At 33.0% G+C, this 13,987-nt stretch overlaps 3 protein-coding genes and 2 long non-coding RNA genes across 6 annotated transcripts; 3 read left to right on the top strand and 2 right to left on the bottom strand.

The window, feature by feature from the left end:
• Positions 1 to 123: 123 nt before the first annotated feature.
• On the bottom strand, positions 124 to 1,767 carry LOC142219918 (uncharacterized). Its single transcript, XM_075288691.1, has 2 exons — positions 1,591 to 1,767; positions 124 to 1,529 (listed from the first exon to the last, which is right to left on the bottom strand). The coding sequence occupies exon 2, from the start codon at positions 1,472 to 1,474 to the stop codon at positions 251 to 253; it is 1,224 nt and encodes a 407-aa protein (XP_075144806.1). The 5' UTR covers positions 1,475 to 1,529; positions 1,591 to 1,767; the 3' UTR covers positions 124 to 250.
• Positions 1,768 to 2,588: 821 nt separating this feature from the next.
• Positions 2,589 to 3,923, top strand: LOC142219913 (uncharacterized). Its single transcript, XM_075288682.1, has 2 exons — positions 2,589 to 3,647; positions 3,699 to 3,923. The coding sequence occupies exons 1-2, from the start codon at positions 2,671 to 2,673 to the stop codon at positions 3,823 to 3,825; spliced, it is 1,104 nt and encodes a 367-aa protein (XP_075144797.1). The 5' UTR covers positions 2,589 to 2,670; the 3' UTR covers positions 3,826 to 3,923.
• Positions 3,924 to 3,925: 2 nt separating this feature from the next.
• On the bottom strand, positions 3,926 to 9,619 carry LOC142219912 (uncharacterized). Of its 2 annotated transcripts, none has more exons than XM_075288680.1 (8): positions 9,150 to 9,619; positions 7,496 to 7,760; positions 7,160 to 7,430; positions 6,985 to 7,087; positions 6,763 to 6,819; positions 5,515 to 5,621; positions 5,158 to 5,461; positions 3,926 to 4,979 (listed from the first exon to the last, which is right to left on the bottom strand). In XM_075288680.1, exons 1-8 carry the CDS (start codon positions 9,415 to 9,417, stop codon positions 4,285 to 4,287), a joined length of 2,070 nt encoding a protein of 689 aa, XP_075144795.1. In that variant the 5' UTR covers positions 9,418 to 9,619; the 3' UTR covers positions 3,926 to 4,284. The 2 variants fall into 2 exon arrangements, with proteins under 2 accessions (XP_075144795.1, XP_075144796.1); XM_075288681.1 differs by having other exon boundaries at positions 3,926 to 4,976.
• A 109-nt stretch (positions 9,620 to 9,728) lies between these two features.
• On the top strand, positions 9,729 to 10,676 carry LOC142219914 (uncharacterized). Its single transcript, XR_012717823.1, has 3 exons — positions 9,729 to 10,061; positions 10,126 to 10,231; positions 10,297 to 10,676. It is a non-coding gene; the product is annotated as an uncharacterized LOC142219914 (long non-coding RNA).
• A 1,637-nt stretch (positions 10,677 to 12,313) lies between these two features.
• On the top strand, positions 12,314 to 13,275 carry LOC142236956 (uncharacterized). The gene is made up of 3 exons (XR_012722279.1): positions 12,314 to 12,541; positions 12,606 to 12,712; positions 12,778 to 13,275. It is a non-coding gene; the product is annotated as an uncharacterized LOC142236956 (long non-coding RNA).
• Positions 13,276 to 13,987: the final 712 nt, after the last annotated feature.

The following is a 13,987-nucleotide window of genomic DNA, read 5'->3' as shown; positions in this document are numbered from 1 at the left end:
TCATTGTACCTAATTTTAAAGGACCCGCTAATCTCTGGTCTATTTCTACACATACATCTCCTCTTACGCTTCCATTATTATTGTATAAATAGTTCAATCCTCCACATTAAATATCTATTATAATTCAAGTCTGGGAACCCATTTTATTGTATATGGACGCATATGAGTTGCAACCACGTAAAGTTCAAAATAGAAGGCAATGTAAAAAGACTACAACAATATTTTTATAAGGAAAAACAAATCTTGCGGCTTATAACAATAACAAATTATTGGGTTTTAGAAATATATCTTCTGATTGGAAAATATAGGGCCGAGTAAATTCATCAAAAAATGCCTCAACTTTAGAATTTACTTTAAAGTGGCTAGCCGTCTGGTTAGGCAATATGATACAGAATGTTTTCTTTGGTTCTTGGTCTTCTGGTTGTACTTTAGCTATGTGAACTCCATGTGCAGATTCAATACGCAATATTCGTAAAGTTAGCCCATCTCTTAGTCCAAACTTTTTGTCATGTTTTAAAAATTTTGCGTCGGCTTTCGCTTTGTCCATCGCACGCTTGTAAATCTCTACAAGTCCTCCTTGCAACAACCTTTTAGGGATCTTTTTTGGAGATTTGGTAATAGAGCTATGTCTTATTGTGTTTTCCTTTTCTATTAGATCTAGCATTAAATGCATTTCGGCTGGTTTTTTGCGGGGTGATGGTGTTGCCGGCGTACTAATAACTTGAGAGGGGTTTGGAGAACTGCAAACCAGAGATGTTTTCTCCGAAATGCTTTGGAATGACAGACAGGAAACATCCAAATTTGATTTTGTGTGTTTAGTCATTTTAGCTTTGGGTTTCTTTTTGACAGTGTCCTTCATCTTTGACTTCTTGGAAGCCGAATTAATTTTAGTAATAGTTATTTGCAGAGGTTTATATCGATCCATAAATTGCTTTCTAGTTCGTTTCAGATGGACGGTGTGGTTTAAAGCCAATGACTTTATTTTCGCTATTGACATTTCATTATTGCTCCCCGATGAGAGAGATGAATCATCAGAGGAAACTTTTGTTCTTAAGCGGGGTATTGAGCTATTTACACTTGACATTAAGGATGACGTGGATGAAAATATTAACTCTTCACTTGGTTGTGATAATATTTCTTCTTTTATTATCATAGGCAAAGGCATGATGTCATCGTCGCTGTCTTCATCGTTTTGGTAACTATTGGAAAATTTTGTTGAATTGACACCTTGGCATTTTTTTGGAATTTGGACAAGTTTTAACGGAATCTCAAAAGATCTTCTCTTTTGTATGTGTGAGAAATCTTTTGTTACATTATCATCTTCATCGTCGCTAAAATTATTGTCTATGCTTTCCTCTTCTACTCTTATTTTAGAGCATGATTTATGCGATATTCGTTTAAGTGGTGTCCTCTTTTTTTTTGCCTCAGTACAGGGTATATTATATTCTCGAAAGATATTTTTAATTACCTTCATTTTGCGGAAACAATTTAGACTTTCATTGGAGGCCAAAAGATATCGTAATCAGAATCTGCATTTGTTACAAACGGAATTAGTTTAAGTTGCTTTGTATCATCAATATAAGTAATTACCGTTAATATCGAAATTTATATAGAAAATTGCTAAAACAGGAAATCCCGCTGCATATGAAAAATATTTCACCGAATTGCGTTGGCGAAATACTTTAATGGTCAAATAATCCTCTTTTACCCAGTTTACTGGTGGTGTAAACAAATGATGCTCAGCTGATCACAGCTGATTCTTGAAAAGCGTGAGAGCATCCCAACAAACACAAGGATGAGCATTTTTCATAGGTAACACCCAGTGTACACTTAATGTTTATGTTTCTTATTGGATGACTACACAGTGCAAAGCTTGAAAGAAAACAAAATTACTAAATGTGCAATCAAGGGTTTACATTAGCTTCCTTTTATTACGTTAATGGTAGAAATCCTTAGAGAAGCATAATATGGGAATAAAGCAATGAATGTTTCAAGATTTTCTGCAATCGAAGGTTTAAATGCAGGATGTTTTCATTCGAAGAACAATACAAATACAAATTAATTTCACAACTACGGTAATCATCTGGATGTGACAGAAGCAATTACAAACAAACACATTGACAGTTGTTGTTTTTGTCCTAGTGATTTTACCTTTCTAAGTGTACACTGGCCGGTACTATGTTTGGTACATTTCCAATCACAACTGCTTAAAAACAATGCGTATTTTTGGCTTCCCATAATGCGCTTTACAGACTATCAGTTATTCCGGACGACAGTGCTCGTGTCGAACATATCCCATATATTGTGCACATTATAAGTTAAGTCCGAAGGCATAATCGATACTGCTGCATGTTTATGGGATCGATAACACATTTACCGATTATTTAGTCATCGCCGACAAGTCGTATCGATCCGACACATTGTAAGATTCTTTACAAACACCGACATTCCGTCCGGAATAACTGATAGTCTGTAAAGCGCATAGGAAATACAAGTAAACAAGTGTTGAATGCCGCCTATCGTTATGGTTGTGTTTACAAAATTTAGTTTGTCATTGGTTTTCTATATTCGTACTCCCTACCATAGTTGTTTTTTTAACTACATATGGCCACCAAGAGAGGAAAATAGTTGTTTTTGATTCAAATTTGGAAAATTATTGTGGGAGCATATATGTCATATAATCGACTGATAATTGTTCCAAATTTTGTAGCCATGTTTTTGTTTTCCAGGAACTTTATAACTTCAGCTTGCACACGAACTAGAAGAGGTGGGAGAAAGATCAATCCAGGACTCCATTACCAGATTTCTTTGCAAGGAAATGTTGAGGAAGAAATTAAACATAGCCCAGAAGGATTCGGCGACATGGAATCAGATATGTTTGAAATTCATAAAACACATAAACATTTTGAACAGGAAATGGAGAACCAAAAGGACATGATTCGAAAATTGGTTGTGAAATCAAAATACTTTCGCAACATTCAACTGCCAAATTTTTTAACATTTGCCGAAAAGGAACAGATAAAGCTCTTACATGGAAATGATCCAGAACAATGGTCCGTGGAAGTATTAGCCGAATGTTTCCCTGCCAATTGCGAAATAATAAGAAAAGTTCTTAAAGCTCAATGGAAACCGAAATCGGTCAAATCACATGACGAGGCTGTAGTTAGAAATTGGGAACATTTGCGAAAAGGTAACATAGAATTACCCAAAGAATTAGAAACACATTTAAAGAAGTTTAGCAGTAGACAATTAGAGTCTACCATCAAGGAGAATGCCGTACAAGAACGTAGAAATACACCTAATTCTAAAGAGTTCAGTTCCATCGTTAAAAGTTTGTCTGCCAATAGTGAAGCCGATAAAAAATATGAACAGTTAAAGGCACAATTACCAATGCTTGGCGAAGCCGATGATACTGCTTTACTTGCTAAAGTTGTTGACAAAAAGTTGATGCGTTTCAATGATTTAAAAATTCACGTCTCCGATATAAAACATTCTGTCAATGAGAATCCACATCATAGTAGCCCTAATTTATCAAATGTAGATGTTAATACGGAAGATTCCAAGACAAAGTTATCTCAAAAGTTTGTACACGAAATAGAAATCAGCAATGAAGACAAGGCACGTTTTGAGATGTCTCCCGTTAAAAAGTAAGTCTTGACTCTACATATAAGATATTCCATTTAAAGAATTACTTTCAGTCGTATTCACATACCGCGCAAAATATATCGGAAAGGAGCGACATATCGCATTGATGATTCATATTATGATGACGACGGAGAATTCCTTTACCGTGTACCCGGTATGACAAGGGCAGTTAAAGAGTAGAGATCATAGTAACAATTCCCCAAAAATTTGTGTTAGAATGTTAATAAAATAAGACGAAATAAATTAAATAAAGCGCACGTTTTGCAAACTCAAAATAATATTTAGTTTTTGTATATTATAATTTATTTCAAATTGTTTTGAATTATAAGCGGCCCACTTTCAGTAACTACAACTAAACTAAAGCAGTAGCAATTTCTGTATTGCTATTGACAAACTGATAATCCCTCATTCCGGAAAAGCACAATCGCAAATCGCAACTCTCAAATGCCACCATTATTGTTTATTGCTAAAGCGGGTTTGCATTTAAATTTTATATGGCAAAATTTTAATTTTAACGAATTATCCGCAAATAAATGTTAGGATTTGCGAAAGTGATTTTTAGGACTTGACGGAATATCTAGATTTAACAAGTAACTTAAAACAATATGCATTTAATTATAAAATGTAAATTAGAAGTTATTAGTGCCTGCGTTTACCAGAATATGAATAAGATGACCTAGAATGAGATCGAGATTTATCTCTGTGACTTCTGGAACGGCTTCGAGAATGGGATGAGTAACGTGAACTCTCTTTTCTTCTGCCGTTAGAAGAGTCGTCAGATTCACTGTGGTGCCGAGATCGGTAGCGTCTGTGTGAGCTTTTTTCATATTTATCTCTATGGTTGCGTCGACTATGCGATGTGTGCCTTTTGTCGTGTCGCCTTCTGCTGTACTTGGAATTGTTTGACGAACCAGTAGAAGACGATGCGGTCGTCGATGTTTCGGATGACGAGGAAGAAGAACTTGAAAAAGATGAACTAGATGACGAGTCTCGACGTCTTTTTCGTTTTGTGTTTTCATGCTTTTCGTGACTCGATTGTTTTTCTTGGTCTTGGTTCTTCGATTTTAAATATGCTCTTGTATCGCTGTCAGACGCTTTGGAACTAGTTGCAGTAGCCACAAAATTATATGCCGGAAGTACATTATTAGTGTTGTTCAGTGTTTGGTTCGTGGACGTAACGGGCTGCGGAATGACACCCTTGTAAATGGACCCCTTAGCCTGATCCGCAATGCATGTAGCTGTAGCAGCTATTGCCAAATATCTGTTATCTTTATTATCACTAAATCGCGTTGTACGTTCTTTGGGGGCACCGCGATCCCTCTGACGTTTACCTGCTAAGAAAGAAATTATAGATGAGAAATCTTCCCAATTCAATACTGTATTTTTGTTTTCTTATAATATCTTTTGATAAGCAAATTTGTAATGCAAATTTGCATTCAAAGAAGCTAAAACATGGGATTTTGTTTAAATCCAAAATGTAGAAATATAATCACTGTTTGTTTGCAGACGCACCGTTTAATATTTGTAACTTTGTTTCAGTTGTCTCACCAGAATCTCTTTCGTTAATTTTACCAACAATTTTTTCTCTGTATCCTGTGGATGTATGTGCTGAAACTGATTCAATTGTTACCATGTTACTCGTCTCCAAACCATCGGGATTATCCAAGGATTTGCATTTGTTTGTGGTCACTTCACTTTCGTTTTTTCGCGAAATGCTTTTAAGTTTTTCCACCTCTCTTACGGCGGCTGCTGCAACGCGATCTTCTATTTCATTGGCAATTTTTATAAATGAACGTTTTTTCAGACGTAAAGCAGCCTTTAAACAAAAATAGTTATAATCGAACCCTGAGAACATTTATGGTTACTTGCCTTGATATCTTCTTCGGAGTCGCTTTCTGACAGAAAAGTTTTATCCTTGGATTGATTGTCGCTTTCATCATCATCACTACTGGAACTGTCGCCATATACTGCTAGTCCTACAAGTTATTACTTAATTTGAGCTAGAGCTATGTCATTATTGATTAGGCAAAAAGAAGTATGTATGTAGTTATCGCAATCGTTTTTTAGGAAATTCATTCATTTTAAGGTGCTAACAAGTATGCATTAACTCATTTTATCTTTCAAGAGTTTGTTTCGTATGAATTTGTGTTATATAAGTTAGGATTTTTTCTTTGTATCTTTGAATGCTTTGAAATGAAAACCACTTTGTATATTTGCGAGATCCCCCATATTGTACTACCTGTTCATGAACCCCAATATCGTATCGAGACGAATCGCTTGTCTGGAATGAAACTAAAATAACTTTTGACAAATTCGCTACAAAACCTCCAACTTTGCCATGACTCCTTTATGATTTACTATCGAACACCGAAATAATTGTGATTCTCGAGATATCAACGAATGATTGTTTACGTTTCGTTCGTCTCGAGGCGGACGAAAATTCCACGAACATGCGGTTAAATGATTATCACATCAGCTTCTCCAAGTTTGTACAACAGCAATATGATTCTCTAATTATTAGGGATTAACATTGAGTTGGTATTCCTAAATAAGTGGGCCATATAAGAAGAAATGTGAGATAAACCATTCTGATATATATTTTTTTTTACTCGCCATAGGAACAAATAAAGTCAATTAAAAACATAGGATTGCCAATGCGATAGTTATAATGTCACATGTTCTTCTTTGAAAAAAAGAATATAAACATTTCAATCTAATTCTGGTCACAATCAAGCGGCTAAATGCATTTTCTTATTGGTATGTTGTCCAGAAGAATTACATAATTTATCTACTTAAGTTTACAATGTATTATATATGTGAGTTTTGAGACAATTAGTCACTATTAATAAAAGAGAATGGAAGGTTTCTAAGGAAGAAATACAAGTTCCATAAGATTTGGTTTCCGATATTTAAGCGCTGTCACGATTATTTTTACAAACTTTTGTTGTATTAATTTTACGTTCCCCATGAAATTGTATCTCATGCTTCCGAGCTATTTCATAAATAAAGTTTTAAACACGTTGAGCTTTCTTAACGTGTTTAGGTGCCCGCTTTTTTATCCTATCTTCTTAGGAAAAGACGAACTACATAAAAAATAAGTTTTGTGAATGGACTTACCCAGTTTTCCAGTTATAGTCGATAAAGCGCTTTGTTGGATAACTTGTGCCGAAGACGCTTATTATGTAAAAAGTTGTTAATAATAAATTATGATTGTATTTCAATTCAAAAAACATAAAACTCGAAAATGTTGAACTCAACCATCTCACTTACTCATTTCTTGGCAGGGAGTTTTAATGAAAATATATATACAATAAAATATAGTATGTTTAAATAAAGTACCTTTCATCTTGAAGTTTTTTACTGTTTCATTTGCAATCTTTGCAATTTCTTCATTGGTTACTTCCAAAAGTAGTTCAGTTAGTGTCTGGCGGACAACGACCATCTGTAAATTTTCACAAATTAGTAGAAACAATATACATAAAAGAATCGCATTAGCTACAAAAGTATAACTTACTAAATTTGAAAGCCTTTGTTCATAACTCTCACCAGATTTTTCTATGTGTGTTTCCTCCTTGTCGTAAGGTTCTTCAATTTGATCCTCCTCATTTTTTTCACATTCTTTTGCTTCCAGAACTTCTGGACTACATTGATTACTTCGATTGAATTGACGCACAGTGGAAGGTGATGTGTCGTCGCATTCGTCGTCAGATAGTTTGAAATTATTTATATTTCCCTGTTTTTCTTGCAGTTTTTGTTTTTCTCTTTCCATTTTTTCCAAGCCTTCCCTAAATACGAAATCAGTTTTTAATGCAAATATTTGACAAATAAAAATATCCAAAAATGTTAATACCTTATCCATGCGGGTAATACTTTCCGTTTTGAGGCATCTATCATGTTCGATGCATTATTTAATTCACTGGGTCCGTCTGGTAGTGCCCGAATTTCATTTGGATGAGGAACGTTAATTTTCAAAAGGGATGGTATGTGCGCTGTTGGGTTCGGTTGACGCTTTGTAATGTTTGAGTCAGAGGACACTTTAGATATGGTTTGGTTATTATTCCCCCATTTACACCACTGGTTATTTGTCCTTGATGGAGTAAAACAGCTGTCAGTTCCTAGTGTATATGACAAGATTTAATAGAAATTATTTGGAATCGTGAATAAACAATTTATTGTATCTGTGCATGGATCTCAAAATCGAAACGAGACGATGAGTTCGACTAGAATGAAATTTAAAATTACATTTTTGTCAACAGGTTGCCATTGTTATGTGCGATCGAAGTTAGCAAATAATGTGCGACCCAAATGGATTCAATGAGATTAGTACATAGGGACACAACTGTATCATACTCGTATTTGACAAACAGTGAACAACAAAAAGAAGTTTTTCTATTTCCATATTTTTCGATTTAGTTACATTAAAAAATTCACCAATGGACTGAATTAAACTAAATAATATTAATCCCGAAAATATTTGCCACTTGTGAAAAACGAACCTAGTACCAGCTTTATTGAAGAAAACATTATTTGCAATTTTTTGTTTTCGAATATATAGTATTGTTTTTAATATGGAACTGCAAACTTTTTGAACATGCCCTGCAAAAACACTGCGGAAAACCCTTCAAAAAACATAAATTCAATTCATTACTTCCAATCAATACGTCGAAAATATATAATAAAATATAAAGTTCCATAATATAGGAAAATCTACTCTTCTAATCAAGCAAAATGGTGGTATTACTACCTTGTTTTAATTTGTTCACTAAATAATTACTAGATCCACCGAAAATATTGGATCCTCCGAAATGTTGAAACAAAAGAAAACAACCTTTAAGCAATGAATTCATTGATTTTCAAGAAATAAATTAGTATATGACAATATGGACTCCGTGAAAATAAGTTTTTTAGTAGTTAAATTACAAGACAAGCATGAAGATTTCAATAAAAAAAAATAAATCCAATTCATTTTATTCATTTAACAATACAATAATTGTAAAATTATCAATACTAATCATTAAAACTTACCCTACAACGCCTACCACACCACCATCCTCACTTTGGCCAAAGTCACATATAAAACTAATATTAATAAAAGTAAAGTAGCACCTACCGACATTAAACATATTAATTCAAACTAGTCAGTAGCAAATTGATTCTCAGGAATCCCAAAATCCCTTACTGCTACAGGAAGATTTTTCCCAAACCTTAGCAGTAGGAACAATAAACCCCCTCTCAAAATGAGAACAATTTATACGTGGTATAATTATGTGTGGATTTCTCAACGATCTGGAAAAAAATAAATCTCTGAGGAAGTTCATGTAACAAACCATTTCTTTTCGTCCTATGGAGTAACATTAATCTTCGTGACAGAACGTAAGGTTCAAATGAACAACTAAGAAAAACAATTACCTTTTTAGTAAGTTTTTTTGTTCCAATTTTCATGGCAAGGATCATGTTGCGTTTGTTTAACAATTAAAATAATAGGGACATGGTAGTTTACTTACCTGTTTCTGTTCTGCTATCCCAATGCGAATTATTTTCGTTGTTTAAGTTATGTATCCCTCGCTGAAGAATTTTATCGCTATTGTCTTTCTCCATTTGTTCTTCGATATCCATGTCGGCCTCCCCCTTTTCATCATTTACATCTTTTTCGTATTTGGCGCTGTCCCTCATTTGTATCCACTGCTGGGCCAGTTGGGCCCAATCAATATTGTGTCCAGATGACACCGCATTTGATATTGCAGCTTGATTGATAAACTGGTAGCCACTCATTGTTATATCAAATTCGTTGATACGCCGACCGGATTTTCACATGTAGAACTTTTGGTTTTTAATAAGTTGAGAATGGCTTTAGCGAAATCTTTACAGATATGACGTATCCTTCATATAAATAAATAAAAACACGGCAAACAATTATGTGAGAGATGTTTCTGTCTTTTTGACGAAAAGAAATTACTCCAATTTATGTTCGGTATTCGTTAATGACGAGTAACTGGTACAAACATAACTCGTAGAATCTTAGTTATTCATAATGTATCGGCGACAAATACAACCCTGCCAATTTTTTGAATTATCCCAATAAACACAAGATGAGCGTTTTTCAAATGCGACAACTTTTCAGTTTGAGGGTAAATATAATTTTCAACATAAATTCAACTTGACTTGAAATAGCTCATCTTCAATACATCTTCAAATTGTTTGCGAATTACTTCCAATTTGCCAAAATGTTGACGAAATCTTTGAAAAGGTGTTGAAGATAATATGAGAAAACTTTGACAAAACACTACCCTAAAATGCAACGAAAAAACCATGTGGTTTTCAATACTTATTTGTGCAACGAAGTTCGTGGTCAATTGCAAGAAATAAAAAAAAAATGGAAAATTTTAGACAAATAACCAAATAGTTTATAAAAATAGGTAAGTGAAAATAATAAATGAAATAAAACTTTAAGGAAGTCACTAAATGTATATCTCTTTGCAGAAAACTAAAATTATGGATTCTACGTTCTTGAAAACATTTAAACGCTGACCGATGAAAAAATGGTGGACAATTAACTGGAACTGCTTCAAATAGTTTATAATAATTGGTACGTCAATATGAAAAATTAAATCAACACTTTAGAGAAGTCACTAAATTTAAATCTCTTTGCAGAAAACTAAAATCTTTGGAATCTACATTCTTGCAAACATTAAGAAGCTGACCAATGAAAAATGAGTGGCTTATCGACATGAAAAATTTTCCAGAAACATTACAAGTGCAACCAATTAAAATGGTTAAAAACAACAAATTGTTGAAATCAGCAACTTCTGGATGAAAATGTGCATCATATCGTCAGTTTAATTCATATGCTATTATCAGTTTAAAATGGATATTTTGTGAATTCCTTCTGCTGGAAATCAATTCTAACACGCGGTTCCTAATTTCAAATTGCCCGCATGTTAATAAATTGTAATGCTGTTTTATGACACCAAAAGGAAGGAAATCGAATTATCAATGCAAAAGTGTTTACTAATAATGTTTAAGATATTTAAAGTTTTGTTGTTTGTTTTTTTTGTTCCTATTTGTTGATATGTTTAATAAGATTATTATTTAACAATTGGTATTGTAGTGTATTATGTAGTGTAGTGTATTATTATATATTTTATTTTGATAAAAATGAATAAATTATACAAAATTCATAGAATTTTGGTTTTGACTTTCAATTTGAAGTGGGGATATCATTCATACAAATTTAGGTTGAAAAGTATTTGCAACGATGTTAATTTTGAATTTGACTCGCATCGAAAATAGTTTGACAAATTATTGAGTAGCGATGCATTTCAATTTGAGGATAACACTTGAGATATTATTGCTAATGTGTTGAATTTCACTGTTGAGGGTAATGTCTGTTTTTTGTTGAGAACGCGATTTTCTCAACAATTTCTCAACTTGAATATTACCCTAATCCTTTGAAAAAATGTTTGAAAAATTGTTGAAATTTAGCATTTTTCAAACGTTTGTGTTTATTGGGATGTGCTTTATGCGCTTTACAGATTATCAGATATTCCGGACGACAGTAGGGCTGTTTTCTTTTATCACTGGATGCAACATTTGTATGGGCTATCCAGAACATCGTTGCACTGGTGTTCTATCCAGAACAACTCATCAGTGCAAGTCGCGCCGATGCTGCCGGATTGTATTTTGATAAAGTGATTCACAATAGCAACTTATTGTGACTAATTTATCAAAAAAACATGAAATTCAAAGTGGTACAGTGTCATAAATAATCGCAACAGTAAATATTTATTACAAATTGGAGCATTTCATATATTAAAAATGTAAGATTTAACTTCTTTTCTGTGATTGTTTTTAAACAGCTGATGACAGTGTGGCATATTTTTGGAGATGTTCTGGATAAGCGAGTACTCTGTTTTCTTTTAGTCCTTCACGGCTTAGGGTATCCAGTGCTAAAAGAAAACAGCCCTAATGTTCTTTTCGAACATATCCCATATATTCTGCACATTATAAGTTCCCTGCCAACATTTTTTGAATTTGACGGCGCTTCTGAGAATTCCAACCACGTCAAAAACAATCATATACGACATCCAAAACTCGGAAAAGCGCCGTCACTATTGAGAAGTTGTACCACGCCATGTTACTACAAAAAAGTATCGCATGAGTGCAATTATTAGGTGCCTTTTTTAATAAATTTAGAACGACGCCAATAAGAGCCCCTTCAAACAATCAGAAAAAGTGAATTTTAAGATAGTTGTAAAAGAATCATTGTGGTCAAGTAAAACAGATGTTTATTAATTTGATTAAACATATAAAAATTCTTATAAATATAACATTTATACCACTATCACAAGACATTTAACATAATTTTGTTCATTAATAATAGAATGATGTTGAGTTACAAGTGACAAGTTACATGTTGCAGCGTCTATCAGTCAGTGTTTTTATTCTCTATGGAGGCAGAGTGTCTGTAAAATATAACATTTATACCACTATCACAACACATTTAACATAATTTTGTTCATTAATAATAGAATGATGTTGAGTTACAAGTGGCAAGTTACATCCCAATAAACACAGGATGAGCGTTTTTCAAATGCAACAACTTTTCAGTTTGAGGGTAAATATAATTTTCAACATAAATTCAACTTGACTTGAAATAGCTCATCTTCAATACATCTTCAAATTGTTTGCGAATTACTTCCAATTTGCCAAAATGTTGACGAAATCTTTGAAAAGGCGTTGAAGATAATATGAGAAAACCCTACCTACCTACCCTAAAATGCAACGAAAAAACCATGTGGTTTTCAATACTTATTTGTGCAACGAAGTTCGTGGTCAATTGCAAGAAATAAAAAAATTGAAAATTTTAGACAAATAACCAAATAGTTTATAAAAATAGGTAAGTGAAAATAAAAAATGAAATAAAAATTTAAGGAAGTCACTAAATGTATATCTCTTTGCAGAAAACCAAAATTATGGATTCTACGTTCTTGAAAACATTAAAAAGCTGATCGACGAAAAAAATGGTGGACAATTAACTGGAACTGCTTCAAATAGTTTATAATAATTGGTACGTCAATATGAAAAATTAAATCAACACTTTAGAGAAGTCACTAAATTTAAATCTCTTTGCAGAAAACTAACATCTTTGGGCGCTACATTCTTGCAAACATTAAGAAGCTGACCAATGAAAAATGAGTGGCTTATCGACAAGAAAAAGTTTCCAGAAACATTACAAGTGCAACCTATTAAAATTGTTAAATACAACAAATTGATGAAATCAACAACTTCTGGATGAAAATGTGCATCACATCGTCAGTTTAATTCATATGCTATTATCAGTTTAAAATGGATATTTTGTGAAATCAATTCTAACACGCGGTCCAGTACGTTCCTAATTTCAAAATCGACACCAAGAGGAAGGAAATCGAATTATCAATGCAAAAGTGTTTACTAATAATGTTTAAGATATTTAAAGTTTTGTTGTTTGTTTTTTTTTTTTTGTTCTTATTTGTTGATATGTTTAATAAGATTATTATTTATCAATTGGTATTGTAGTGTATTATGTAGTATAGTGTATTATTATATATTTCATTTTGATGAAAATGAATAAATTATACAAAATTCACAGAAGTTTGGCTTTGACTTTCAATTTGAAATGGGGATATTATTCATACAAATTTAGGTTGAAAAGTATTTGCAACGATGTTAATTTTGAATTTGACTCGCATCGAAAATTGTTTGACAAATTATTGAGTAGCGATGCATTTCAATTTTAGGATAACACTTGAGATATTATTGCTAATGTGTTGAATTTCACTGTTGAGGGTAATGTCTGTTTTTTGTTGAGAACGCGATTTTCTCAACAATTTTTCAACTTGAATATTACCCTTATCCTTTGAAAAAATGTTTGAAAAATTGTTGAAATTTAGCATTTTTCAAACGTTTGTGTTTATTGGGATGTTGCAGCGTCTATCAGTCAGTGTTTTTTTTTTCTCGATGGAGGCAGAGTGTCTGCAAAATATCTGAAAAACAATCACTTTATTCCATTTGGAAAGTCAACAATTGTTCACCAATATACCTTTTACCATTTTAAGCGAAATAACTATGTTTTCAGCACTTCATTATTGTTTTTATTTAAATAAATTATAAGAAGCTAGTTTCGCTTTGTGTTTCACAAAATATAAAATAGCTCTTGTAACAATAGTGATGGCAAAATACTTTCATGCAAATAGTGATGGTAAAATACTATCACAGTTGGCGATTGTTGCAGTGTCACTTACAGTCTGTGGTAGCGTTGAGAATGAAATGGAACTTTGAAATGATGGCAGGGTAGATACCCTAA

This window comes from Haematobia irritans, chromosome 1 (genome assembly GCF_050003625.1).
Source record: "Haematobia irritans isolate KBUSLIRL chromosome 1, ASM5000362v1, whole genome shotgun sequence".
NCBI classification, from domain to species: Eukaryota; Metazoa; Arthropoda; class Insecta; order Diptera; family Muscidae; genus Haematobia; species Haematobia irritans.
The sequence above is the reverse complement of the archived record's forward strand: the minus strand, read 5'-3'. Positions and strand labels throughout refer to the sequence as shown.